Source organism: Psittacula echo, assembly GCF_963264785.1.
Source record: "Psittacula echo genome assembly, chromosome: 7".
NCBI classification, from domain to species: domain Eukaryota; kingdom Metazoa; phylum Chordata; class Aves; order Psittaciformes; family Psittacidae; genus Psittacula; species Psittacula echo.
Genome location: NC_137740.1, coordinates 12,180,065 through 12,207,630, shown reverse-complemented (window position 1 = coordinate 12,207,630; position 27,566 = coordinate 12,180,065). Strand labels below are relative to the sequence as shown.

General features: G+C 57.9%; 4 protein-coding genes across 12 annotated transcripts in view; 3 read left to right on the top strand and 1 right to left on the bottom strand.

The window, feature by feature from the left end:
- The window catches only part of IPO13 (importin 13), a 32,035-nt gene extending 24,150 nt beyond the window's left edge, over nucleotides 1–7,885 (top strand). For 3 of the 6 annotated variants that reach the window (XM_080623168.1, XM_080623171.1, XM_080623170.1), the window contains 5 exons: nucleotides 6,435–6,501; nucleotides 6,653–6,711; nucleotides 6,824–6,913; nucleotides 7,044–7,225; nucleotides 7,341–7,885. In XM_080623168.1, the coding sequence (XP_080479294.1) occupies nucleotides 6,435–6,501; nucleotides 6,653–6,711; nucleotides 6,824–6,913; nucleotides 7,044–7,225; nucleotides 7,341–7,440 (498 nt within the window). In that variant the 3' untranslated portion in view covers nucleotides 7,441–7,885. Of the gene's footprint in view, nucleotides 1–3,653; nucleotides 3,756–6,434; nucleotides 6,502–6,652; nucleotides 6,712–6,823; nucleotides 6,914–7,043; nucleotides 7,226–7,340 lie in introns of those variants that run through there. The other 3 variants (XM_080623169.1, XR_013957416.1, XM_080623172.1) reach the window with 3 other exon arrangements.
- An 881-nt stretch (nucleotides 7,886–8,766) lies between these two features.
- On the bottom strand, nucleotides 8,767–10,852 carry DPH2 (diphthamide biosynthesis 2; the record flags this gene model as incomplete). The annotated part of the gene is made up of 6 exons (XM_080623664.1): nucleotides 8,767–8,897; nucleotides 8,995–9,180; nucleotides 9,323–9,961; nucleotides 10,146–10,366; nucleotides 10,508–10,620; nucleotides 10,703–10,852. 6 exons carry the CDS (start codon nucleotides 10,850–10,852, stop codon nucleotides 8,767–8,769), a joined length of 1,440 nt encoding a protein of 479 aa, XP_080479790.1.
- A 296-nt stretch (nucleotides 10,853–11,148) lies between these two features.
- ATP6V0B (ATPase H+ transporting V0 subunit b) lies at nucleotides 11,149–17,501 on the top strand. Of its 2 annotated transcripts, none has more exons than XM_080623595.1 (8): nucleotides 11,149–11,301; nucleotides 14,184–14,232; nucleotides 14,691–14,774; nucleotides 15,234–15,311; nucleotides 15,878–15,947; nucleotides 16,267–16,318; nucleotides 16,632–16,822; nucleotides 17,187–17,501. In XM_080623595.1, exons 1-8 carry the CDS (start codon nucleotides 11,235–11,237, stop codon nucleotides 17,211–17,213), a joined length of 618 nt encoding a protein of 205 aa, XP_080479721.1. In that variant the 5' UTR covers nucleotides 11,149–11,234; the 3' UTR covers nucleotides 17,214–17,501. The 2 variants fall into 2 exon arrangements, with proteins under 2 accessions (XP_080479721.1, XP_080479720.1); XM_080623594.1 differs by having other exon boundaries at nucleotides 16,632–16,863.
- Nucleotides 17,502–20,014: 2,513 nt separating this feature from the next.
- B4GALT2 (beta-1,4-galactosyltransferase 2) lies at nucleotides 20,015–27,423 on the top strand. 3 transcript variants are annotated; one of them, XM_080622253.1, is made up of 7 exons: nucleotides 20,015–20,220; nucleotides 22,439–22,825; nucleotides 23,316–23,551; nucleotides 23,625–23,815; nucleotides 24,085–24,207; nucleotides 25,873–25,977; nucleotides 26,138–27,423. In XM_080622253.1, exons 2-7 carry the CDS (start codon nucleotides 22,510–22,512, stop codon nucleotides 26,286–26,288), a joined length of 1,122 nt encoding a protein of 373 aa, XP_080478379.1. In that variant the 5' UTR covers nucleotides 20,015–20,220; nucleotides 22,439–22,509; the 3' UTR covers nucleotides 26,289–27,423. The 3 variants fall into 3 exon arrangements, with proteins under 3 accessions (XP_080478379.1, XP_080478377.1, XP_080478378.1); XM_080622251.1 differs by having other exon boundaries at nucleotides 20,081–20,220; nucleotides 22,351–22,825; XM_080622252.1 differs by lacking the exon at nucleotides 20,015–20,220 and adding an exon at nucleotides 21,727–21,838.
- The last annotated feature ends 143 nt before the right edge of the window (nucleotides 27,424–27,566 follow it).

Sequence of the window (27,566 nt, the reverse complement as noted above, 5' to 3'; positions counted from 1 at the left end):
AACGTGGTTGTGATGGCATCTGGACCTGCCAGGGTGCCACACTGCCTCCCACCCCGACAGCCTCTCGGGGTGCTGGCAGCTCCTGTGCTGCTGTCTCGGTGATGCGTGGGGATGGTTTGCATTGGTGTGGTGGGGGCTGGCAGTCCTGTGGTGGTGGGCAGGCAGGGCCATTGCTATGCTGTGTGTTGGGAGCAGCGGGAGCCCAGCGTGCTCCTCAGCTTGCTGCAGCACTTGGGAGAGAAGCCCTGATGTCCTTGAGGTACTCAGTGCCTATCAGAGATGTTTCCCCTGGCACCTACCCAGAGGGTGTGTTGATGGTGAGGAGGAGCCCCAGAGAGTCGCTTCCTGCTTCGTTTCTGTAATAGTGGGACCTCTAAACACGTGCTGGCCCGATGGCTGTGCAGGAGCACCCACCCAGGCAGCTACCAGAGCTGTGGCCATCCTGCCCTTGCTGGCAGCCTGGGAAGGATGCCCGGCATGTGTAAGTGGTAAGCTGTGAGACCCCTCCAAAAGTCCTTTGGTTCATGTGTGGGTCTTGTGGGGTGGAGTGGGCAAGGGGGCTGCACTTCAACACCCCCCCCCGACAAGGTCTGCTCCTCACAGGTCTCACTTTAATGCCCAAATTCTGCTGAGACCCATTTCACCAGCCATATTGCAGCATTTCTTCCCTGCTTTTCAACTTGAAAGATGTAACATGATTTAGGTTATCAGAAAGCATTTGCAGCTTTTGCTGGTGCTGGTTTTGGAAGGTGTGACCTTTTAACAAGGGTTTTGAATGTGATGGGAGGATGGTCAATGAGGCCTGTGCATGAGGTTTGTGGAGGTGTCCTCCCCAGCCACTCAGTGCTGGCAGGACCTCTGCTTGAGCACTGTACTCAGTTTGAGGCACAACACTTCTGTAGGTACAGACTAGAGAGCACAGAGAAGAGCATCAGGGAAGATGAGCACCTTGTACACATGGTGAGGAGGAAAGGCTGCTGAGAGCCTGAGGAGCTGCATGAATCTTAGAGTGTGTAAAAGGTAATGTTCCAGCCATAGGTAAACAACCCTTTTCTGTTCTCCGTGAGTGGGACAAACAGGACAGGACAGGACAGGAGAGGAGGAAATAAATGAAAAGGATCCAGGTCAGGCAGTAGGAGGTCTTTCCAAGAGTGCAGGGAAGCACTGGAAGGTCACTTGGGGAGCTGCTATTGCTTAGAGGGCTTGAAAGGTCTCAACAAAGCCTTGTTGCTCTTGGAGGGCAGGCAGAGGTGATCTTGTCAAGGGGTAGAGCATGAGGTGACCCTGAGAGACTCTTCTAAGGCTGTTGTTTCTTTGGAAAGTGCTGAGTTTCTCTCTGTCTCAGTCCTTTTCTGTGTCTGGACATGGCACATTTGTGCTCTCTTGGAGAGAAAGTGCAACCACTGCCACTTCCATGAGGTGTGCTGGGAGAGCAACCACCACCCATCCCAGCTGCTGGGAAGCTGTTACACACTGCCCTCATGAGCAGGCTCTGCAGGCAGTGCTGGGGCTGCAAGCTGGCAGCTGGCCTGGTCTCCAGGGTGCCTATCTCTGGACAGTCTGCATCCTTCAGAGGCTCTGCTGCAAGAGCAGCTCAGAGGCTCCTACTTTTACAGCTTTTCTGTCTTGGATCACTGCAAGACTGCTGACAGCCCACCACCACCCAGTCAAGACCTGATGTTTTCTTGGGCCTTTTAATTCCAGCAACCCCATGGAAACCAAAGGATCCCATCCTCTGTCCCCACACAGAGGACTTTTCTCAAGGTTTCCTCCTCTTCCTTGGCCTGCCTCTCTTCCCAGGCTGATGATCTGGTAGGGTGCTTTGAAACCCATCAAGAAGTGGCCTCACCATCCCTCCCTGGCTTCTTGCTTTCAGGACTACAAGAGGTGTGTGATGGCAGAGATGGGTCCAGCCAGTGTTCCAGAGAAGACTCTAGGAAAGAGTCTCTGCAGTGATGCTGTTGAGCATTTGTAGATCATAGAATCATAGAATGGTTTGAGGTGGAAAAGAACCTTAAGATCATCCATTTCCAATCCCCTGCCATAGGCAGGGACATCTCACACTAGACCATGTCACCCAGGGCTCTGTCCAACCTCGCCATGAACACTGCCAGGGATGAGGCATTTACCACTTCTTTTGGCAACCCATTCCAGTGCCTCACCACCCTCTCAGTAAAGAACTTCTTCCTTGTATCTAACCTGAACTTCCCCTGTTTAAGTTTGAACCCATCACCCCTTGTTCTATCCCTGCAGACCCTAATGAAGAGTCCCTCTCCAGCATCCTTATAGGCCTCCTTCAGATACTGGAAGGCTGCTACGAGGTCTCCACGCAGCCTTCTCTTCTCAATGCTGAACAGCCCCAACTTTCTCAGCCTATCTTCATACGGGAGGTGCTCCAGTCCCTCATGATCATCCTCATGGCCTCCTCTGGACTTGTTCCAAGAGTTCCATGTCCTTTTTATGTTGAGGACACCAGAACTGCACACAATACTCCAAGTGAGGTCTCACAAGAGCAGAGTAGAGGGACAGGATCACCTCCTTCGACCTGCTGGTCACGCTCCTCTTGATGCAGCCCAGGATATGGTTGGTTTCTGGGCTGTGAGCGCACACTGAAGCCAGCTTATGTTGAGCGTCTCATCAACCAACACCAAGTCCTTTTCCGCAGGGCTGCTCTGAATCTCTTCTCTGCCCAACCTGTAGCTGTGCCTCGGATTGTCCCAACCCAGGTGTTGCACTTGGCTTGGTTGATCTAAGGATTAAAGTCAGAGAGAACCACAGATCTCTTCAGATCTGATTTTGATGTGGCGGCGGCTGTGTTTCATCCCAGCCTTTTCAACCTGTGGTGCCCTTGGCAAAGTAATGCATTTTCCAGAGCAGCAGGAATTTTGGACCCAAGAATGCATAAAGGTGGAGACTTTCCCACTTCCCTGATCATCTGGTCCTGTGGTCGATCACCCTGGTGGAAATACCATCTTCCTTGCCTGGTTTCTCCTTGCAGGCAGTGTTTTTGTCTTTTCTTTCTACCAGCAAGTACTCTTTTTATCTTCTGATAACTCACATCCTACCACCTGATACCAGCATGTCAGCCCTCTGTCACCAGCTCACAGGGAGCCATCTCTCTGTGTGGCAGTATTTCAGTTGACTTTACAGTATATTTATTTGGGCTTGGTTGCAGCCTGTGGCACTGCCCAGTTGGTGCAGCTGATCATTTTGCCACTGTGTTAATTGGCAATCCATCCTTGACGATAGCTGATCATGAGAACATGCTTCTTAAACCAAATCTCTTATAGATGCTGGAGATCCTGTAGATGTTGTTGCTACTCAAAGCTAAGTGTAAAATAACCAGCCTGCCTTAAGGCTGCATGGAGCGGTGCCAGCACCCTTTGCAGTGAGATCTGTCCTCAGCTGCTCCCCTCCTGCCTCTGCTGTGTGCTGGGAATGGTGCAGAGCATCACTGCTGCTATGAGCATCCTGCCTGGAGGGCTGCAGGGCTCAGTGCTGCCTGCACAGCCAGAGCACCTATGCCCAGGACCACACAGCAGTGATGGCTGGGGCTGCACCCAGATCTGCATCAGCACAACTAGGCAGGTTCTGGTGTCTGGGAGCTCTCACCCACTCCCTGGCCAGCAGACATCACTCGTGTGTGCTTCCAGTTGCAGGTAGGATTTCCCCACTGGGGTTGAAGGCACATCCATGCAGTCCCAACAGGGAACCACACTGGCATGGACCTGTGGGGGCACTGTGGTGACCTCCCCTGCCCAGGAACCCCAGGGCAGACTGGGTGAGCAGGGCCTTGCCAGGCAGAAGACACAGGACTGACCTTTGGTGGTGGCAGAGCCAGTGCTGTCACCTACCTCCTTCCTTTCTTGAGCTGGATGCAACAGTCCTTGAGCTCTCCACCACACCTGCTCCAGCCAGAGTCCTAGAGTCCCATGGAGAACATGGGCTTGGCATCTTCCATCCCTGGTGGGCAGGCACTGACTGCTCCTCTCCAAACCTGGTGCCTGGCCAAGCTCACATGCCTTTTCCAAACCTGGAGGCTCTTCACCGCACTTATGGTCTGGGAAGAGGTGGGGGTGCCAGACACAAGGCCTTGATCTGTTTGTTCTGGAGATCTGCAGGAGCTGGCAGTGCAGCCCCCCACTGTCCCCTGTCTGCTGAAGGAGTGGGGTTTGGTGTCCTTTCCATGCCTGCCTGCCTGCCTCTGAAGAACTGGACACAGAAGAGCTTGCTCTGAAGACCTGTCTGGGGTTTCCCAGACACCATGGAGAAGAACCCGATGTCCTTTATGTGGCGGCCTGCAGGACAGCCCTTGCTGGAGAGCCAGTGCCTACCTCTGCAGCGGCCGCTGCAGCAGAGGATGTGCGGGTATGTTTGAAAGCATTTAAAGACCTGTCCTCATCCCAAAACATGTGAGCGGAGCTGCTCTGGCAGGAGTAAAAGGCCCCTGAGCTGAAGCAGAGTTCCTGGTGCTGGGGAAGAGCACTGGGACCTAACCAGTGCTCCTTGCTAATGGGAGAAGCTGCACAGGGCCCCATCTCACGGGGGGAAACATCTCTCTCTAAATTAGACATGTACATGTGTGCTCAGATTGGGCTTGCACTCCGTGCTCCCTTGGCGGAGTTGTCTTACGGGAAGGAGCCCTGCCAGTATTGGCACACTTCCTCTGTGGCACTGATGGAGAGAGGAGCAGATGCTGCAGTGAGTCTGCAGGAGAGCTTGAGGGGCTCTTCCTGCTGTGGGTCTGGTTTGGCCGGGAGAAGCACTCTGCAGGTAGGTGTCAACCTGAGCGTGTTGAGAGACTCTTGTGCCAGCTGAACAGTCTTGCAGTGCGCAGGACTCAGGTTTAAACCTTTGGGTGGGCAGGGTGAAGGAATCTGCAGCTGAGTGGTATCACGGGGGTCAGCTGCCCTTGCATGCTGCTGGGGAGAGGCTTGGGGTCACCAGTCTGGAGCCCACTACCCCAACAGGGGTAGTCTCCCATGGCTGGGACTGCAGTGTCTTTTGCAAGCCTGTCTGGAGTGAGCCAACTGAACAGCAACAGCCACGATGAGTAGATGTGTTTCTAGACCATTGACCAGGCACTAGCTACCCTTCCAGTGTTGGTGCTAGTGCATCAAGAGGGCTGGTGCACACAGTCTGTGCTGTGTGTATATACACACAGGTGCAAGTGGCCCCTGATTGCCCCTGTGAAGGTCTTCACTTGTATCTGGTGTGCCAGATCTGCCTGTATAGTGATGCTTCAGTAGCCAAACATGAGTCCTCTCTTTCAGTGTGTATAGGGTCAGAAAGGAAATGGTGCAACCCTGAAACCTGCAGCTTCTGGGTCTCCAGCATATGTTCTCTGCACTGGGCAGATGGCCGTGGGCTTTCCCTGTTGAAGAAGGGGTGGGAAACTGGTCTATTTTGTTCCAAGTAGAGACCACGGCTGTGGGCAGATGGCCATGCATCCTGGGTGCTGCTGGCTAAAAGCTGTTACTGCTTTTATCTGAGGAGAGCAGTCTCAGAGGTCAGTACTGGCCCCTCACACAGCTCAGCGCAAGGGCTGCCTGCCTGGTATCCTGCTCTTCGTGCTCCAGGCACAGAGCAGGGCCACTGGCTGCTGTCCCCAGAGTCACAGTGACAGCAGGGCAGGAGGCATGGCTGCCATCCCCAGTGCTGGGCTGCAGCAGTGGGCACGGTGGCACAGTGGTGAGGGCACAGACGTGGCTGGCTTACATAGCAGGATTGCTGTGGCAGGGCTGAAACCCTTCTCATGGAGTGGAAGGTTCAGGCTGAAACATTTCTGTCCAGTAACTGCCTAAGGCCAGCACAGGGTGGGGACAGGCCACTGCACAAGATGCCACAGCTTGGGGCATCCCCAACAGCAGTGCCTGGCCCCTAACAGGGCTGGTGAGATCACATAACAAAGTGTTTCTGATCTCAAGAGTTGCTACTCGGCAACCACCAAGCAACGCTGGCATCTCCTTGTCATTTGTGCCCAAGCAGAGTGAGCTGCTGGCCCAGTCTGGGGTTACCACTTGAGCTAGTTGCTGTGACCCCACGGATGCCAGCATCTTCAAGAGGAGAGCAGCAAAGCACACACGTGGCTGTTCTCTGCATGGCCACTGCCTGGTTCTGGCAGGACAGGCGCCGTGTCCCATCTCTCTCCAAAGTGTTTGTGTGTATACTGCCCACCGTGGCATTTATCCTCAGATCTTGGGGTCGGTAGACTCTGAGTGTAGCAAACTGCCTGGCTGTTTGATTGACACTTTTTGGGAGGGTGGGGAGAAGTGATGGTTTCCTGCTGTACTGTGTGAATCTGCCGTTTATCCTGGCTGTACACAGGTAAGTGTGCGTCCAGGCAGAGGCTGTCTGGAGCACTGGGTTCCTCGGAGGCTTCCTGGCTGCCTCTGCAGCGCTGGGTTTATGCTGCTTGTTTGTGTGCCTTGCAGGCTCTGAAAAGGAAGCCGGACCTCTTCCTGTGTAGCAACCTGGATGTCAAAGCAGTGTTTCAGTGTGGTGAGTACCATGCTCCAAACCACTCTGCAGAGAAGCCAGCCCCACTTCTCTGGAGCTGGGCACAGACCAGCCAAGGGCAGGGGACCACAGGGCTGATTTGGGATAGCATGTAGGGTTTCTGGCTGCTAATCTGAGCAATTTCTGCCTTCAGGTGTCCTTTCACTCAAGTTCCCAGAGGCCCCAACAGTCAAAGCATCCTGTGGCTTTTTTGTGAGTATCGTGGCATCGTGTAGCCTCCCAAGAGCTGGGAGGGCAGGAGCAGGGCTGAAGGTTGGGTATGGAGCCTGCTGTGGCACTGATGGGGCTGGGCTCTGTGTTGCAGACAGAGCTGCTGCCCCGCTGCGGAGAGATTGCCCCTGTGGGACAGGTCGTGCATGAGAATGGCAAAGTGCTGCTGCAGGCAGTGCTGGAGGTGAGAGACGCCAGGGTCACAGAGCTTTGGGCTCTATTCTTGAGCAGCATCTTTGCGGAGCTGTGGTCAGACAGCCCAGCAGTATGGGTGGGTGCAGACAGGGTGACAGGGTCTGTGTGCTCTGTGGCAGGGTGTCGGTGGCCAGGCTTCCCGCAGCCTTATGGATCACTTCGCAGAAATCCTCTTTGCCTTGAACAAGCACTGCTTCAGCTACCTGAGCATCTGGATCAAGGAGGCCATGCAGGAGGATGGCTTTCCCTCGGCTCGTGTCAGCCCTGAGCAGAAGGAGACCTTCAGTCAGCAGATTCTCAGGTTTGTGTGCCCTCACAGTGGCAGCTGTGTCCCACATGATGTGGTGGGCCTGACCCCCTCTGTGTGGCCTCATGCATCCTTCCTGCTTCATTTTTGTCCTCTCCCTCCGTCTTAGCAGAGAGCGTGTGAACAAGCGGCGAGTGAAGGAGATGGTGAAGGAGTTCACTCTGCTGTGCCGAGGGCTGCATGGCACAGAGTACACAGCAGACTACTGAGCAACTGGCCAGGACTGTGGACAATTTGCCTGGACCAGCTCTTCCCCGCAAGGAAGTCCCCTCATCCACCCCACCCTGCTGCAGTACAGCTCATAGAATAACCCTCCACCTAGAATTAACCCACTCGGGACGCTCCTCAGCTAGATTTGGTGGCCGCATCTCAGTGTCAGCATCTTTGTTCCCCCCAGCATGCTCCCCCCTCGCAGGGGACAGGAGTGCTGGCTGCAGGAGGCAGCAGCAGGGAGGAGGAAGCCTGGGCAGGACTGCCCCGCACCCAGGCTACCAGCCCTTCCCTGGCCTTCCCTGTGGGTGCCCGTGCCACGGCAGGGAGGCTGCCCCTGTGCCTGTAGCAGTGGCTGGCTGGGCGGGGGGGTTGCCCCCTGCTTTTATTTGTATGTGTGTGGTTGGGAGGGGGGAGGCCCTGCACCTAATTATATTAAGAATATTTCTATGTTGTGGCTGTTGTTATTGTGGTGACTGGACTTTGCCTGCCTCTTGCCTCTGGGGAGGAGGCTATATCAAGGTTGGGGTGCCTCAAAGCCTCCCGTCCTTCCTGGCTGATGGCAGGGATGCAAAAGCAGCTCATACATGCTTGCCATGCTCTCCTGCCTGGCATGGAACAGCAACAGTGCTGCCCCACATGAAAGGGGTGATGCTCCATCCCCACTGAATGTGGGGTCTTCCCTGCCCCACTCCTCCTCAGATCAAGTGAGGGGCTTGCTCAGTCAGAGCCTTTTCCCCCTTGCTTTAACTCCCCAGCCCAGCTTGTGAACAGGCTTTCATTTCTGGGTCATCCCAGGTCTGGGCTTCTGTTCTCTTGGCTTGGTTTTAGCTGATGCTCCCAGAGTCGGCTAGGGGATGTCAACAATCTGTGTTTTCACTCTGGGACACCTGATATCACTCCCGTGTTCCTCAGCCCATGTTTTATTCTAGAAGGACTCACAAGTCCTTTTCAGTTCAGATTCAGTTAGCAGCTGTAGCCTACAAAAGCCTTGCTCCCTGGTGCTGCAGGCTCGTGTGGAGCAGTGACCTTTCCATGTAGGACCAAAGCAGCCCCACACTGGGGAGCCCTGGAGGCTGTGTCTGGGCAAGGCACCTCACCTGGCCCTACTGTGAGCACCAGGGTGCTGCTGGCATCCTCAGAAACACAGGCAACTCCTGCTCTCCCACCACGGTACTACTGACTGAAGGCTGCATCCAGCACAAGGCCAGATGGTGGCAGGTCCAGACTCCTGTGAGATCCCATCGGTCCAACACATGGTGGCAGGCCATGCCTGGGCTCCCACATGGCCCTGCTCCTGGCTGGCTGTCAATGCTGCTGCCAAATCAGGACTGCTCACGCCCCTCATCCTCGTAGGCAATGGCAATACCTCGTCGGCCCTGAACAGCCTTGGAAACGGGCGTCTGTCCCAGCTGCTGCTCCAAGCCCCGCCAGCTGCGGGAGTCCAGGAAGGAGGCTGTGAAGAGAGAGAAAGGGAATTGTTATTGGGAGCAGAGAAGGCAGCACTGCCCCTGCACTGGAGCTCAGCCCCAGCATGAAACTGAATCACAAACCAGCAGGGCTGATCTCTGCAAGAGCATTTGTCTGGTCTCTGCAGGCTAGGGCAGTGCTGGGGGGCAGCTGTGAGGCTGCGGGGTCGCAGAGGTGGGTGGCACGCATCTCCCCCGTGATCAGTGAGACATCAGGAATGGCCTCTGCTGCAGGGATGGCTGGTGGGAGCTCAACGTGTGCACAGGCACCTGCCAGGAAACAGTAACATTAGCCTGGTGCTCACATCTATCTTCTGGCCAGTGCAGAGCAGCAGGAACTGCAGCCTCCAGGCAGGGAAGCAAGGCAGGATGTGCCCCGGGAGGGTGCTGGGAAGCTGGTTTTAGCTATTACCTGGCAGTAGGTCTCGGAAGTCAGTGAGGTAATTCCCTGTCCATTCACGAGCTGGATTACAGGCCAGTTCCAGCTCATAAGGGGTTACAACAGGCCGGTAGAAGTCACTAGAGTCTAGTAAGGAGTTCTGAGCACATGCCACCAGAACAAAGACGTCCACCTCCAGAAAGTTGGCTAACTTGGCAGGGTTTGGCTTCCCCACAGCCAGTGTGTAGCTGCGCTTGCCAGCCCGGCGCAGCAGCTCCCGGAGGTGCTGCAGCACATCCAGGTAGCCTGCCACACCGAGGGTGCCCACCAGGATGCCCACCACTCGGGCATCCCTGGCCCGCTCCACCAGGTAGAGCCGTCGCATCAGGGCACGGTTGACATTGAGGGTCTCCCGGCGGCCACGGTTGGTGGTGGGGTCAAAGGAGCTGAAGGAGCAGCGATTCCAGGTCAGCATGAAGTTGGTGAGGGTCAGGCCCTCAGTGCCCACATAGAACATGGCACAGTCCTGCAGCCCTCCCGGTGCCTCCACCAGAAACTGGCGACCAAACTGACGCTCCTCCCCAAGCAGTGTAGGGGCAGGGGGGTCTCCATACACCACCTTGGAGAAGATGATATTTGGATACTCGAGGCACAACTGCTGCTCCAGTGCACCTGAAGGAAGAGAGGAGTGAGAATAAAACATGTCCACAGATCCAACCCACAGATGGGACAGCAGATTGGGCGAGAGGAGGGAAATCAAGCCTGACAGTGTGGACCGCTTGCCTGCTCCCCCTGCGGTAGCTCTGCAGAGAGCAGAGCAGCACCAGAGGCCCCCTTCCTGTCCCCAAGCACTCACCCATCGCATGGGCATAGACCACATCGCTCAGCACCACCACATGGCTCTGCCGGTCGGCGTAGAGCTCCCGGAAGGCCTCTGTGCAAAGCCCGATATCCAGGGGCTGTTTCCCGAAGATGTGCAGCACAGGGAGCTTCCTGCAGGGGCTAAGGCAGGCCGGGCCGTAGTGCAGCACCGCCTCGGCACGCGCGTGCTCCGCGGCCACTTCGTCCACGCAGCAGCTGTGGAGAGGACCCGGTGTCAGACCGGCTCTGCACCGCCGAGCTCTTCCCACTCCGGCCCTCGGCCCTGCCAGGCAGGGGACAAGCACCCCGTTCCTGCCCGCTGAGGAATGCCGGGACCCCACACTGCCCCACACCAACCTGCCGTACGTGGTATCTCCTAGGACATACACCTCAGCCCCGGTCTCCGCCTCCATCCGGGCCGCCACCGCCGCCGCGTCTGCCAGGAGCTCGTCCGGGAACTGGAGGGCGACCTGGGGAAGGGGGAACGGGGATGAGGCAACAGGGAGGGGAGACCCGCGGCCCCCGGCCTCCTCCACCCCCGGCCCCGCTCACCTTGCGGAACCCGCCGCCCCGTACGAAGGCGGCGGCCCGGCCCATCTCGTAGAAGCCGTCGAGGTCTCCCCGCGGTGCTGGTGGTGCTGCTGCCGGGCTCAGCATCCTCCTCAGCACGGCCTCCCCGTCGCTGCTGAAGGCCGTTGCCATGGCGCCGCGGGGCCAGGCGCGCCACACGAGCGCCTCTGAGCCTGCTTCCGGCAGGAGGCCCCGCCCCCCCGCCTGCGGAAATCCCACCCCTGGTAAAGCGGAGCCTATCGCGCCTCACGGCATGGCGGAGGAGGAGAAGAGCAGCCAATGGGGAGGGACTTTTTCGCGGTGAGTTATGGTCTATGTAGTTCCCTTGCAGCTGTCAGGCCCGGCAACCAATAAGCGGGCGCGGTAGAGGCGGCAGTGTCACGCTACTCCCGCCCTGGCGCTGCGGTTCCGCTCACGTGTGCCGCGCGGGTCAGGTGACGCGCGCGTTCCCGGCCGGCTCGGCTCGGCTCCGCTCCTTCCGGTCGGTCCCGCCGCCGCCGCCGCCGCCGCCGCCATGACGGGGCTCGCGTTGCTGTACTCGGGGCTCGGCCTCGCCTTCTGGACCACGATGTTGGGCGTCGGTCAGCGCTGGGGCTGGGGTCACCGACAGCGGGGGGTCGTGGGGACGGGCTGTGGGGCGGGGGTTGTGGGGCAGGAGGGGGTCTGGGCACTGCGGTTTGGGCTCGGAGAGGGGCTGTGGTGTGAAAAGAAAGAGGGAAGCGGGGAGCGCAGCTCTGACAGGCCCCCGGTGGCTGGGCTGCTCACGGGAGGAGGCGGGAGGGCTGGCCTGTGGCACCGGAGCGCTGCTGTGGGGCTCCTCAGGCTGCATGTCATCCCATGGTGCTCTCGGCTGCTCTCTCGGGGGGTTTGGACACTCAGCAGTGTCGTGTGAATGCCAGGCACCCTTGGAAGTGCGACTTTCAGTGCTCTGAGCCTGTCCGGCTTGAGCAGCCCATCTGCTTCTCTGTGTATGTGAGAGCAGGACGGTGCTGGTGCCAGTCAAGCATTCAGTTTGGGTTTGGCAGACCAGGGGAGGTAAAGGCAGGTGCTTCTTTCTCCAGGCTGTGACAGTGAATGTCTCCTGGGCAGAGGCGATCACCCTCCTGCTTTACCACAGCATAAGTAAAGGTGCAGTTTTGTCTGGATGATTGCAGAGCTGGTGTGCGGCTGTGCTGCAGCTTGTGGCAGCCCAGGCTTTGCTGCTGATCCCATCGGGCACAGGGGCACTGAGGACTGCCCATGGAGTAGTGGATAGATTCTATGCTGCAGCTCCTGGTTATTTCCTCTTTCAGTGGAGGGTGAAGTGGCCACAAGGCAGGCAGAGGCTGAGGAGACCTTGGCTCCTGCCTCAGTGTTTGGGTGAGGGGAGAGACCGAGTCAGAAGCAGAGGATGTCTCACTCCCTCGTGTTTCCAGGGCCTGGTGAACCCAGTGCCGGGGTCAGGGCTGCCTTACTGGGTGCTCTAAATCATGAGCTTACACCAGCGCTAACTTGGGTGTCGGAAAATCCCAACGAGCTGAGCCCAGATGTTCTTAACTTCCTCTTCCCTGCTCTAATCCCTTTGTAGAGAAGGCATGAGCAGGAAGTGGTCTTGCTCAGTGCACTGTTGCAGTGATGTTTCTTTAGTGCTTTCTGTCCTTGTCCTGAGCCCTACTTTGGTGCTCTGGTCCTGCTGCCCTGAGTCTTTTCTGTCCTTATGGCTACAGGGCTGGGAGCCAGAACTCACAGGAAAGCGTCTTTCACCCTGTTCCTTTTGTCTATGAATCCAAGGCTACACTTGCTCTTGAAGAGGTATAAGATGCCCTCAGGATCTGCCCTGAGCTGCTTGTAGCTCTTCTTTGCTACTCTTGGGAAGTGAGGGCAGCTGGGGCTGGTTGGGTTCAGTTCCTGCTCCACCAGCCAAGCAGCAAAGCCAAAACACAAGTCATGGACTGGCCAGGCTCAGCACAGTAGAGATCACCCCTGAAGGTCGCTAGGCATGCAGGCTGCGATGTGGCTTCCCTCAGTGCTCTCTGGCCATGGTGGCACCGTTCCTCCTTTGTGTGCGTCGCTGCAGCGGAGGGGGCACCCTGATTCTGCTTCGGGAGGAGTGACAAGCATCACCACTTCCCATTTCTGGGCCAGCTTACCCAGCAGTGCTTGTATGTTGGGGGGGGGTGCTGAGCCCCTAGTGTGAAGTGTAACACACAGGAATGATGGGGACATCCCTGCTGTAAGGACAGGTCTCCTTATGCTGCACTGCCAAGGCCCTCATGTGGGACGAGTTGTCCTGCAGGACATGTTTTGTGCCTCTTTGCTGCTTTGAAGCATGTCGGAAGTCTCCCATTTCATCTTTTCTTGGCTGTACACAGGGCTGGCATCACACAGCCACTGGCTCTGGTCAGCGATGGTAGAGGCATCTCTTTGCCCTCCTTATCTGGTGTGGAGCAGGCAGTGCCAATGCTGCCTGTGCTTATCTGTCCCTTAGGGCTGGGTCACCATCTCTCTTCCAGCTGTGCACAGTGAGCAAAGCAAAGAACAAGTGTCTCCTATGGTCTATAGCTGGTTTTTCCACTCAAGAGCTCAGATGAAGGCAGGGTTTTGGTGCACTTTGTGCTTGGGCTGTACAGCAATGCTGGGTGTGACTCCCACTGCTATTCAGCATGGGAGAGGAGCACTCAGGGTACAGCAGAGCAAGCTGTCCTTGTATCCCTTCCTAGAAAGGAAGAGCTTGTCTGGGTTTCTCAGGGCTGCATTTTGATGTCTCCTGCCTGTGTTGGAATATGATTTATCTGGAAATGATTAACCCTGGGGGGAATGCTGAGGGCAACAGGTGTGCCTTGAATGTCCACAGCCTTGGAAATGTGGGTGCTGGGGGGCAGCTGCAGTTTCTGGTGTTGATGGGATCCTGGGTGAACAGCACAGACCATGGTGTGATGGTGATGGAGCAGCATGTGATGGTCAGTCAGGGCACAGCCTTGCTCCTCTGTGAGAGAGAAGAGCTGACAGCTGGTCACCATGTGCCATGGCCCTCCAGCAGAGCTCAGCCGTTGGGAGATGTGGATGGAGACCATGTTGGGGCTCAGGGCTGTGGGTTTGTCATCACCAAAACCAGGACAGGGTTGCCCTTGAACCCCTGTAGCCCAGCACAGCCTGTGGGTGCTCAGTAGGGTCAGGGAATAATAGGTGCAACAACCACCATGATCCTCTGCTGGGTGAGAACTGGAGTATCACATGTCTGGGCTGTCTCTGTCCTGAGCTGACATGGGAGTGCTGGGATCAATGGGTTTGGATTTTGAGGAGGGGACGGACACCCTTCCTCACAGCTCTGCATGCCTGAGCCAGTCTTCCCAGTAGCCCATCTTCATGCTGTGTTGTGCTCCTGGATGTCTGCTGTGACAGTTCAGAGGTGTGGGAGGAAACAGCAGTGCCAGGAGGTCGTGGGTGCCTATCTGAAGGTTTCTGTGTCACTCTTGCCTTCCAGGGATCTGCTACACAATATTTGACCTGGGCTTCCGCTTCGATGTGGCCTGGTGAGTTCCCTGTGAATACTGTTATCCTCAGGGCTGTGTGAGGAGATGGGCAGTGTTGGCAGTGCCTGCAGGGAACAGCGCTTGCTTTTGAGCAGCAGGCAGTGATCATGCATCACAGGGCAATAAGAGCTATAGTGAGCAGTGCCTCTGCTCTGTGTGAGGCAAGATAGATGCAACACGTATATGTGTGGCTGGCTTCATACAGAGTCCTGGTGCAGCCATTACTGCCTTTCCCAGCCCAGGCTTCCCCTTCACAGTGAAATTCTGGCAGGGAGATCTCAGTCTGTGTGGGCAGTCTGCTGGTTGGCAGAGAGAGGCTCTCATGTCCACTGTCTGGCAATACCCAAGTCATGCATCGTGGGCTGCATGACTGAGTGGGGGACACCTGTTTTGGGGCTGTGCACTATGACTAGGGGGCTCATCCTGTGTGCTAACTCAGGGCACTTCTTCCTTTCCAGGTTCCTAACGGAGACCTCACCCTTCATGTGGTCCAACCTGGGCATTGGCCTGGCCATCTCCCTATCAGTGGTGGGAGCTGCCTGGTGAGTGGGGCTGGCTCTTCAGCAGGCTCCTGCTGTCCCACCTCAGTAGCTGTGCATACACTGTGGTTCTCCCACAGCAGAGCAGGGGCAGAACAGCATGTGAATGCAGGGGTGTGGAGCTGTGTGGGTCATCACAGCAGTGGGACCAGGTTGCTGTGCCCCTGGGGTGTCTCAGCAGATCACCTTACAGGTGGTGGCAAGGAGGCAGGGACAACCTTGGCTCTCTGGAAGCCGTACACCTGAGCCCAGGCCATGCAGTGGTGGCTCTTGTGCCTCAGCAGTTCTGCTGGTGTAGATGGTGGAGCTTGGGACCACTTGTACCCTGGGGATGGACAGGTCAAGTCTGCAGTGTCCTGCAGCTGCATGCCCCATTCTTTGCTTAGCTGGAAGATCCTGGTTTCCCTATTGAATCTTTCTGCGAGTGCCAGATCCTCCACCAACCACCCTTGTCTGCCACAGGGGGATTTACATCACTGGTTCCAGCATCATTGGTGGTGGAGTCAAAGCCCCTCGGATCAAAACCAAGAACCTGGTGAGGTAAGCACAGATCTGAAGTTCATGCTCATGCTGTGCCTGAGTAGGGCAGGTCCCAGCCTGGTGCAGAGGCTCCTGTCCTATCTCTAGCTGGGTGCTACTAATGCTGTTTGCTCTCAAAACAAAGAACTCTGAACGAGCCAGAGTGCTGCCTTGAAGAGTCACTGTGTGATATCATGCAGTGAATAAGCCCAGTGTGTTCAAAACAAACACCCTGAGATCACACTTCCTGCCCCAGGAGAGGGTTCCCCTGGCCAGAACTTGCACAGCCTTTCCCCTAAGGAGCAGAAAGGGGCTGGTGGAGGGCAGGGCTCCCCCAGCCTGGTTCCCACATGGCTGTTGCTGCTTATTCATGTGGCACAGTGCAACCAGCACCCAGCCTTTCTGTTTGGCAGCTCCCCCTTGTTTGAGTGGAAAGCAGTGGGTAGGATGGGCTGCCTTTCTGCCCTTGGCAGCAGTGGGGCAGGCTTAGATAGGGCTGTGGGGGTGTCTGACTGCTGGCTGGCTGGCCATGAAGTGGTGGGGGCTGCTCTGGGATATCATGCTTATACTTTGCCTTTCTTCCACAGCATCATTTTCTGCGAGGCCGTGGCCATCTATGGGATCATCATGGCAATTGTCATCAGTAACATGGCTGAGGTACAGGCTGCCCCTGTGGGCCACAGTGGGAATGGGCAACTGGGCACAGACCAGTGTTGTGAGCAGTGGTCTTGTGCCAGCTTTGGGCACTATTGTGGCTCTGCAAGCCCTTGGGTTGGTGGTCTGTGCGGTGTTCCTTGTGTATACTGAAGAGCGGGTTGGGGAGCACGCACAAGGCAGGTGTTATGAAGCCACTCAGGGACATGGATTCAGGGAGCAGCTCTGGCCAAAATGTGGTGGCCTCATGCTGTACTCGGACAGGGACCTCTCCCAGACACCATGAACTTGCCATTAACCCAGCCCCTTTGCTTTCTCTCAGCCTTTCACTGCAGTCATCCCAGAGGAGATTGGAGCCAGGAACTACCACGCAGGTAAGGACTGCTTGGTCACTGTGAACATTACAACACCCTGACTGCCACTTTCTGACCCACCTACTGTAGGTGTCTGAAGGACAAATGACACCTCTGCCAAAAAGTGGCTTGCTTCTCAAGGCAATCCTGCACCCTGTTGGGTGCTGTCACTTGCTGGTTTGGAGCTGTGGGAGCCAGGATGCAGCCAGGAGGACACTGCTGGGGCTTGGCAGTTCTGGCTCTCCCATCACCTGGAGGCAGAGCTGCTGCAGCATGCCCCAGGTGCAGGTAGAAGGGGGTTATCCTCTGCTGTCACAGTGTTTCTCTCTCACAGGTTTCTCCATGTTTGGGGCTGGCCTGACCGTGGGGTTGTGCAATCTCTTCTGTGGGGTCTGTGTGGGCATCGTGGGCAGCGGGGCTGCCCTGGCTGATGCCCAGAATGCCAGCCTCTTCGTCAAGATCCTGATTGTGGAGATCTTTGGCAGTGCCATAGGGTTGTTTGGGGTCATCGTTGCTATCCTGCAGGTACCCACCTCCTGGGGCCACCAAGCTTATATGAACACAAGGTGCCTGTCACCCTGAGTGCTCTTCAGCTCCAAGCAGACACCCCTAGGCTCCAGCATCATGCTCTGCATGGGGGCAGGGAGGCTGCTCTCAGGGTTTGGGGTGGCACAGTTCTCCCCACAGCATTCTGTGCCTCTAGGCCCTCTGAGCAACTATCACCGAGTGTGTCACCTTGGGTGTACCCTGTGTGATGCTCATGTCTTATCAGTGAGGTGATAAGCTGTCTGCAGCTTCTGGATGGTCCTAGGGTGCTTGGGTGGAACTGGGGTGCTGGGCTAGGGTGTGTGGGGCGCAGCCTAACCTCTTTTCTGTTTTTTCTTCCTAGACATCTAAAGTAAAAATGGGCAACTGAGCCCTGTCGCACCCAGCCTGTTCCAGCCCACCCCAAGAGGTGCTGTATATACTTATTTAATGTTTCTATCCTTGACTGGGGTGGGAGCTGCCCAGCGGTGGGAGCAGGAGCCCAGCTGTGTAGAGCCCCTTCCTGCCAACCCATCGGCCCATCGGAAGAAACAAACTTCTCTGTGTGACAAATTCTGCCCCAGCAGCCTGTGCCCTGCTGCTGCGTGTCCCCGGTGTGTGTAGAACCTACCACCAGTGCAGTTCTGTGTCTGTGAAATAAATAATGGTTCTCGTCCAAGGATGCAGCTCCTCCTCTGCCCTGTGCGCACCCAAGAGGCTTACAGGGAGCAAGTGCTGATTCAGGCTGTCCTGCTCAAGGTTCCCCTCTGGCAGAGTCCCTGCTCTGCTCCAGGAGCCTGGTGGTGCCCTCTCTGTGTGGGGTTAACCCTGCTGCCTGCTCAGCCTTCTCTGGGCTGTGGGAAGTCTGCTTTGTGGGAAAGCTCTGCTTTGCTGCCCAGAGCAGGTAGGAGGCTGCTGGAGCAGGCATTGGGCAGCTCCACTCTGCTTCTGCCAGGCTCCTACCAGCACTGGCACTGCCCCACGTGAGGCGTGCTCGAGCCACAGGCACAAGCTGGTTTGGGCTTTCGGCTCCCATCCAGGTAATTTAGCACGCAGTGTTCATAGCCCCATTGTGTAGCTTGGGAGCACCAGAAGGGCAGAGGAACAAAGATCTTGCCCCTGTCCTCTGGCCAGCAACTCCCTCCTGTGACTGCTGGCTGGGTGCTGCTTATTGCCTGGGCTCCCCATTCTGCTGTGCCTCTCGATCCTGGGAGGCCCTAGCAGAGGTCCTGGGGTGGGGATGCTTTGTGCTCCTTTGGTTCCCTCTCCCTGGCTGCAGTGAGTACAGCGTGGGGAAGTGGCTGTGGAGAGCTGGGCCTGCAGCTCATCTGCTGCTTGGGGGAAGGGAAGAACAAGGTCCTCCTGCCTCCGCTCTGCAGAGAGCCTGGAGCCGATGCTTCTGCAGTCTGCTGTATCCAGCACAAGCCCTCATCCTGCTGTGCTGCCAGAACACCTTTGCAGGAGAGGCATTGATCCTCAGTGCTGTGAGTGCTGCCGCAGAACGGGTATGCACCTGGAGCTGCCGATCTGTTTTCCCACCTGGATGTGACAGGCTGGGGCAGCAGTGGGGCTGTTGGAGCCATGGAAGGGTTTGCTCACGCCTGCTGATTTTTGCCCTTGGGTTAGGACAGCATGACCTCTCTGAGGTCTGCTGGCTCTGCTCCACGTTGTCCTGCATGTTTTGGGATAGCAGTGTGTTTCAGCCCTGGGTGTGGGGAAGGCGGCTGGGGTAAACCAGAGCACTGCTCCTGCTGGCTGTCCTCTAGGGCTGGAGGCTGTGACAGCAGCTCCATGTGCCCCACATAATGGCAGGGACATAAGCTGAGCCCTGCCTGCTCATAAGAAAGGGTGTTGAGTGTTTTGCTCGTCCCATGCAAAGCCTGTACCCTCATCCTCTGGCATTGCTGCTGGTGCAGGCCAGGGACACCTGAAGGCCTTGGGAGCTGCAGTCTTATCAGACCCACACCAGGCTCATGGGGCTGCATTCAGGAAGAAGATGCCTGTGCTGGTGGTATAAAGCTGCTCTATGGGTTAATCATCTTCCTGGTTATCAGCTGTCTTGAAAGGCTTACCTACTTGTCTCTCAGGGATGGGCCTTGCCTTTTCCTGCCTTGGCTTGGTAGAAATCCACTCACTGCCAGAAATCTCCCTCTCTGAGGTGCTTTTGAGCCCTCCAAATCTCACCTGTGTATCACAGCCAGAACAGGCTCCAGACTTGCCCACGGGCCTCTTACAAGGGCATAAGACCCACCAGGACAGGGCTCATGGTGTCTGGGGTGCCCCACAGCCTGCCTCCCGTGGTGAGGTGAGCATCCCCTGTGCTCCCTTGTTCTAGGTCTATGCACTTGAGTTCTAGGACCTGAGTGTGCTAAATGTGTGCTGCCCAAGCATGGAGAAAAAGCTTAAGCAGGGCTCCAGCATCTTATATGTCTCATTTAAGGAGAAGCAGCAGGAAGAGTTGAAAGATGATTTGGTGACTACATGTAAGAACTGGTGGGGAAATGCCACCTGCTGAAGAGCTGAACCAAGAGCTGGAGGCAGAAGCTGGACAAGTGCCAGCAGGGCTGGGCTGGTTGGGTGCTGCTCCAATCTCTGCTGTAAGGTTGTCTTCTTAAGGGAGTGGGTGCGGGGCAAAGGGCAAGCCCTTGCTGTGGTGAGTGGCCTGACACAGGCAGAAGCAAAGGGGGCAAGGGCTGATCAATACATACCATACCATGGGATTGCTGGCAAGAAGGGACAGGCTGTGAATGGCACAGAAGTTACTCCTGTTGGGCCGAACTCGCGGTGGGACCAGCCCAAGATCTTTTGTTGATATTGTGCTAGGGAGAGTGGAATTCGCAGCGTTTCCTAGCAATGGAACATGGAACCGGGGAGGGGGGGGAAGGCACAAATAGGTCATGACGGGCGCTGAACCCAACACTCGGGACTGGCTGTCTCCCGGCAGCGAGAGGCAGGGGAGACGGAACACCGAGACACCGCGTCCGGGGTGCCCAGAGGCGCTCGGGAGGTGCCGGTGCCGCGCCTGTGCCCAAGGCCTGTGGGCATCGAGCATCCCGCGGAGAGGGGTGGGGGGTCTGCGTCCGTGAGGTCCCGGTCCCCGCGGGGCTGCCCCGGCCCGGCGGAAGCGCGGTCCCTGAGTGAAGGGCGGGCGGCGGCGGCGGCCCCGCCCGGTGCGGCGGCGGCGGCGGGCGGAGCCGGCGTGCGGGCGCGGCCCCGTCTCCCTGCGGCTCTCGGTGGTGCGGCGGCACGGCCGGCAAGGCCCCCCCGCAGCCCCGGGCATGGGAGCCCGCGGGCCGGCGGCCGGGGCTGGAGGAGGAAGAGGAGAAAGAGGAAGAGAAGGAGGCGGCGGCGGGGGCCGCTGACCGGCGCCGGGGCGGCGCGGCAGCCCCGAGGCCGCGGTGAGTGCAGCGGCGCGGACAGGCCTGGCCGGGTGGGGGAGGCCCGGGATGCGACCCGCGGGATGCGATCGCGGTCACTTATGGGTGGCACCGCCCCGGCTCGGTTAAAAGCCCCGTTTTTGTGGTTGTTTCTAGTTTTTCAGTAAGTTTGTGTGTGTGTGTTGGGGACTGGGAGAACTGGGGAGGGGTTGACCGTGCTGAATGTGCCCCCTTGTCCCGCTTGTGGCCACCGGGGCCGTCGGCTCCCTCAGCTCCTCCCTTCTCCCAGCCTAAGGATGTCCTGTGGGAAAAGGGAGCCCATAGGGACGAGCATCCCCTCCAAAACGAGCATCCCAGCCCCATGACACACACCACAGCGGGGTGAACCCCGGGGGACCAGCGCCCCAACCCCACGTTGCTTTTAGCCTCTCGCACCCTGTGGAGATGCTGTGTGAGGGAGATGACATCATGTTTCACAGCCCCTTGCCTAGCGGGTGTTTTTGAGCCCACTCATGTTGGTGGCATCCTGTGGCCGCCGGTCGATGGAGCGCCTCGCTTTTGTTCCCGTCGAACACCGCTCCCTGCTCACCCTGTGGACTGCCCTGCTAAAGGGTCCCTAAAACCTGCTCTTGTTTTGCCCTCCCTGCCTGGCTGTTGAGATGCTGCTGCTCCATGTGCTGCCTGCTGCCAGGGGTTTAGGGGAGGGTTTCTGGCAGGCGCTGGTGGCAGGCAGGTCTCTCTGTCGAGGGCTGTGCTGGGTAGATAGGGCATCGTGACCATGGAAAGGTTTGGGAGATAACAGCAAAGCCAGCTTTTCTCCAGAGGGCAAGTTTCTAGAACAAACCTGGATGAGGAGTTGGGATGCTGGCATGTGCATGGCTGTGCCCATGGGAACCCCACTCTGCATCCTGTGGAAACAGAGGATGGACACAGTTGGGACATTAGGCTTGGAGCCTTTTCCAGCACTTCCCTGCCTGCCATGGGCTCCTGCCAGCACCCCGCTGCCTGCTGGGGTCAGTCCTGTGGCTGGGAATGCAGCTGGAGCAGGGCTGGGTGGGGGATTCCACTTCACACCTCAGCTCCCATCCCCATTCCCAGCCAGTCGGTGCTGGCCGGGTGCCCTGCAGCTCCCCGGGGAGGCCCCACTGGCCAGGGCTGGCAGCTGCTGGTGGGCTGGCCCCAGACCCCGGCTGGTTGCCAGCACCCTCAGGTCCTAGCTGCACTCTAATGGGGGTCCTGCTACAGATCCTGGTCTGTTGGGATCCCACCAGGGTCCCTGCAGCAGCACTGGCCTGTCCCAGGACCCCCATGGCCTTGTGAACCCCTGTGCCTGTCCCTTGCGGGGTCGCCTTGCCCTGTTCTAGCGGTTCTGAGAGCAGAGACTGGGACAGGAGCCAGGGCAGGAACTGGGGTGCACGGCCATGCTGCGCTCCCAGCAGTGGCAGGGCTGGGAAGGGACGGGCGGTTTGGCGCGGCCAGGGCTCTCCGGTGACTCTCTGGGCTGCCTTCCCAGCAGGGCTCTGGCACATCTCCAGTTGTCATGTGGGAGAGATAAGGGGATCCTGGCTCCCAGCAGCTCCTAGCAGCCCAGGGGCATTCCCACCAGCAGCAGGAGAAGAGAGGACCTGCACCACTGGCTGTAAGCTGGACCCCCCTGGACATAAGCTGGGACATCCCCCTGGCTCAGCTCAGTGTCTGCCCCACAGATGCTTATCCCACTGGGTGCCCTGAGGAGGGCCCCTGCAGGCATGGCACTCATTGCCAGGCCCCCTTTGGTGCTGCTGCTGGGGCACAGCACGGCAGGGTGGCGACAGGATGGAGAGCAGGGAAATGGGGTGCCTTGGAAAGGGGTGGCCTTGGGACATCCCAGCTGGCTGCATTTTTGTAGAGCATGACCTTCTTCAAGGGCCCAGTCTCCATGGAGGCTCTTTACGGTGCTTGTGGGAATGTCCCTGTCCCCTGCTGGGGGTTAATGGGAAGGGGGAGTGGGTCTGGCTTGGACTTAGCCTTGGAAAGCACAAAGGAGACTTGCTGTGTAGGACTGGGGGCCTCTTGTGTCTTCATGGCTGAGCCTTTAGAGCAGAGGTCAAAGCGCAGTACTCAGCCAAGGTGTTTTCTGGCATACTGACTTGCCCATCACCTCTGCATCAGGTGCTGACGCAGGTCAGGTCCTGCACTGCTCCTGCTGCCTCAGTGCTGTTCAGGCTGGCAGTGTCCTGAGCATGGGGTGTCTCAGCAGGATCGAGACCGTGGCTGGAGCCGCCCCCCTGCCCCGCTAAACGCACATGTCCGCCTGCCTGTGCCCGGAAGATGACCAGGCTGCTCTTGGGGGTGACCCTGGAAAGGATTTGCAAGGCCGTGCTGCTGCTCTGCCTGCTCCACTTCGTTATCATCATGATCCTCTACTTCGATGTCTACGCGCAGCACCTGGACTTCTTCAGCCGCTTCAATGCCAGGAATGCCTCGCGCACACACCACTTCTCCAACTCCTCCCGCCCCAACGGCACTGCCCCCAGCTACGGGCCGGCCGGTGCTGAGGCCCCGTCCCCCAGCGCCAAGCCCAGCACCAACCACTCTGCCACTGAGAAGCCCTTGCAGCCCTGCCAGGAGACACCTCCCGGCTTAGGTGAGACGTGGGATGAGCACTGTCAGAGAGTGGAACTTTGGCTGCAAGCATGTTAAAGGCCAGGTTGACAGAGCCTTGGGTGACATGGTGTAGTGTGACGTGTCCCTGCCCATGGCAGGGGGGTTGGAACTGGATGATCTTAAGGTCCTTTACAACCCAAACCATTCTGTGATTCTATGGGGCTGGGGTGGGTCCCCGTGGGTGGCATCCTTGTCCCATGGGCCCTGGACATGGCTTCTGCCTGGTCTCAAGGGTGGAGTAGTTGGGATACCCTGGAACTGGTACCAGCTGTCAGGTTTTCTTAGTGGTGTCTCCAGTCTCTCTGTCCCCATTTGGGAAAAGTTTTGAGCATCATCTGCCCTTGGCAGTGCCAGTCCCGCTTGCAGGCCCCCCTCACTGCTTGCTCTGCCAGCCTGGCTGGGAGCGGCAGGTGACCATGACCCTGACCAAATCCTGTCCTGTGGGCGTCACCGTGCCCTCCCTCTTGCAGTCGGGCGCCTGCTCATCGAGTTCAGCTCTCCCATGAGCATGGAGCGGGTGCAGCGGGAGAACCCCGACGTGCGCCTGGGTGGCAAGTACACCCCCCCGGACTGCCTGCCCCGGCAGAAGGTGGCCATCCTCATCCCATTCCGGCACCGTGAGCACCACCTCAAGTACTGGCTGCACTACCTGCACCCCATCCTGCGCCGACAAAAGGTGGCTTATGGCATCTACATCATCAACCAGGTGAGATGGGCAGGGGTGAGGAGGTGTTGGGGATGGGGTGGGCAGGTGGGCATTGCTGATCTCTGCCCTGCAGTTTGGTGAGGACACCTTCAACCGGGCCAAGCTGCTGAACGTGGGCTTCCTGGAGGCGCTCAAGGATGATGAGGAGTACGACTGCTTCATTTTCAGCGATGTGGACCTCATCCCCATGGACGACCGTAACCTCTATCGCTGCTACGAGCAGCCGCGGCACTTTGCTGTTGGCATGGACAAGTTTGGGTTCAGGTGAGTGAACTGAAGCCTGGGGTGTTTCCACACAGCCAGGGCTGGTGTGGCTTCACTGGGATGACACTGAGGCCACCAACCTCGGTTTCTCACCTGGGCCCGCATGGGGTTGCTGGCTTGAATTGTGGATGAGGGATGGGAGAGAGCACAGAGCCCTGGGTGGGAGGGTAACACAGAAGAGGGCTGTTGCTTGTACCTGCGAGTCCCTGTGGGGCTGACTTCCATCCTTGCCTGTCCCTGGGGCTGACCTGTTTGCTCTCAACCTGCAGGCTGCCCTACGCTGGCTACTTTGGCGGCGTCTCTGGCCTGAGCAAGTCGCAGTTCCTGAAGATCAATGGCTTTCCTAATGAGTATTGGGGCTGGGGAGGAGAGGATGATGACATCTTTAACCGGTAGGTGCCAACCCATCGCCAGCAGCGGCTGGTTGGGGTGTGCTGGGGTTTTTCTGCAAGCACTGACCTGGTCCATTACCAGTGCTGGAGCTCCTGGTTTTGTGGGGGACGTGCATGAGGCATTCCACATAGAATCATAGAGTCAACTGGGTTGGAAAAGACCTTTAAGATCAAGTCCAATGATTACCTCAGCACTGCCAAGTCCATCACTGAGGGCCTCATCTACATGGTTTTTGAACACTTCCAGGGCCAGTGATTCCACCACTGCCCTGTGCAGCCTGTTCCAATGCCTTTTGGTGACAGAATTTTTCCTAATAACCTCCCTGGTGCAGCTTGAGGCCGTTACCTCTTGTTCTATCACTTGTTACTTGGGAGAAGAGACAGACCCCCACCTCACTACAATCTCCTTTCAGGTAGTTGTAGACAGCAATAAGATTCCCTCTTGAGCCTTCTCTTCTCCCAGGGAGCGGAGGCAGGGGGGCATTTAATTACCATCCAACTTGAGGCTGGGTGATCCCCAGGGACTGAGCTGTTTCTTTCCAGGATGTTGGTATGTGTCTTCCTTGTGGCTGAATCCCGCGGTGTGCTGGGGCTGTGTCATGCTATGAGCTGTGCCAGTGGGGCAGTGTACCTGCGGGCTCTGCTCCAGGCCAGGGCAGGAACACTGAACTTGGAAGTGTCCAGGGCTGGGAAGCAAAACTTGGAAGCGTCTCAGTGGTGGCTGTGCAGCAGCCAAACAGGCATTTCTGCCAGCAGCCGGCAGGCTGCAGCACAGCTGCATGATGAGCCAGAGCTGAATTCTCATCCACACCACTGCTGCCTCTTCTCCCACCGTCCCATGGCACTGCCCAGGGGAGCAGTGTGTGGCTGGTGGTGCACAACCACCCCATAATGGCTGGTCAAGCAATCCAACCCTTTTAGGTGCTGTGTACAGGCTGGCACAGTTGCAGTTGCTGTGGGCAGGGTGGCATGGTTGCAGTTTCCATCCATGGTGGGTTTGGGGTGTTGAACAGGCCGCATGTGGAGCTCTGGGAGAGGTTCAGCCTGCCCTTAACATGTAGAGAGGGCCCCAAGGGAAGGGCCGAGCACCGGCATTTGGAGAATGTAAAGAGCAGGGGCTGCGAAAGGGGGGATGGATGGTGATGTGTGCTTGGTGCTGGCTGACCGCAGCTGCCGGCCAGTGGAGATGGAGGTCACCAGGCAGGAGTAGTGCTTTGGGCACACTCTGCCGTGGGGCATGCGGCACCCTCGGTAGTGGCAGTGGCTCACGAAGGGTAATGGGTTTAAACTTAAACAGGGGAAGTTCAGGTTAGCTATAAGGAAGAAGTTCCTTACTGTGAGGGTGGTGAGGCACTGGAATGAGTTGCCCAAAGAAGTGATAAATGCTCCATCCCTGGCATTGTTCAAGGCCAGGTTGGACAGAGCTTTGGGTGACACGGTCAAGTGTGAAGTGTCCCTGCCCGTGGCAGGGGGTTAGAACTAGATGATCTTAAGGTCCTTTCCAACCCAAACCATTCTGTGTTTCTATGATCTTGCCTTGGCACAGCGCTTTTTAAACAGGTGGAGGTTTATTTGGCCTGGGGGCTAATCCCCGAAGGCCTCTGGGCTTTGGAATGTCACACCCTGGTGCTCACACTCCCATCCCTTCCTGCTTCCACCCCCCAGCATCTCCCTGAATGGCATGAAGGTGTCGAGGCCCGACATCCGCATTGGGAGGTACCGCATGATCAAGCATGAACGGGACAAACACAATGAGCCCAACCCGCAGAGGTGAGTGAGCCGCAGGGGCCGGGGCAGCCAAGGTGCCAAGTGATCACTGGGCTGCCTCCAAACACCAGCTTTCCTGCTCTGATCACTCCCATGGATGTCCAGCACCACTGGCCCTATGGAAGCTATGTCCCCCGCCTCATCCTGCTCCCCTTTCCACCAGGTTCACCAAGATCCAGAACACCAAAATGACGATGAAGCGGGACGGGATCAGCTCGCTGCAGTACCGGCTGGTGGAGGTATCACGCCAGCCCATGTACACCAACATCACAGTGGAGATCGGCAGGCCACCCCCCCGCCTGGCCCGGGGCTAGTGCTTGTGCCACCGGCAGAGCCACGGGGACCCAGCTCTGTGTCTGAGCTGGCTGGGCAAGGTGGGTTTTGCCCCGGCTCGAGCGCCAGGACTGGACAGGGATGTTTTCTCCCTACTCTGCTGCCTTCTGGAGACGGCTGCCTCCCAGCCGGCCCCTCACTCCCCAGGATTTCTCTGTCCCCCCCGTCCCCACAAGTGTGTTTGCAGGACCCCCACCCCATACTCACTGTGTTGGTGGACGAGATTGGCCACCCCCCGGCACAGAGGGAGGGGGCAGCTCCAGCACTGGTGAGGAGCCCCCTGCCCATGCCAGCTCCTGCCTGCACACTGGGCTGGAGGGCAAGATCCCGCTGCTCTGGGAATGTGGGGGGAGGTCCCCACCAGCACTGCGAGAAGTGGGGTGCAGGCTTCCCCCTTCAGCAGCGCAGGAGCCGCTGCAGCCCCAGCCAGGGGTGGGAGCAGCCCAGGTCCCCCTGAGCAGGCAGGATCAGGGTGAGGTTGCTGCCCTGTTGGGCACACAGACATGGCTCGCTGTCTTCCTCTGCTTTAGTCTGGTGCTTAGAGCCGGGCCCTGTCTCAGCTCTGCCAAACAGAGACCTCTGGTTAGCGAATGCCCCTTGCTGTGCCTCATTTTACCCAGGGCTGGGGGCTGGCAGCCATATCCCATCCCCTCACCCCAAAGGCAGATGCTGTGTGCATGCAGCCCCTGCCTGCACCTGCCCCCCCCACTTAGGGGGTGGGAATGGGGCTCATTTCAACCCCTCTTGGTGTGGGCTGGCACCAGGAGGGGGTCACCCTGCAGCAGCAAGTGTCCCACAGGCAGTTTGGAGACTATTGGAGTCTGCCCCTTTTCTGGCTTCCCCCTTCCTTGGGGCAGGGAGGCTGCAGGCAGGAGAGGTCGGGGCCATGCAGGGCAGGTGCCCTGTGCCCCTCCATGGGACTGAGAGCCCTGGCACCCCCCCACACCCTGCAGGGGGCCGGGAGCAGTGGGGCTGGGCACAGGGCAGCACGCCAGGGCAGGGGGACACCGGCGACTTTTGTACATTTGAATGTCTGACCCTTTTTTCAGCGTACGTTGAATGCAGCATTCGGTCGCGGAGACCGGGGGTTTTGTATTTAATAAAGTTTGAAAAGTTTGCAGGGTTTGTGGAGCCAGGCCGGGGGGAATCACCACGAGGTGGGGCAGGTCCAGCATCCAGTGGGATGTGGGGAGGGGGACAGCACTGCCTGCTACCTACAGGGGGCTGGCAGAGCCCACTGCCACACACACACCGTGGGG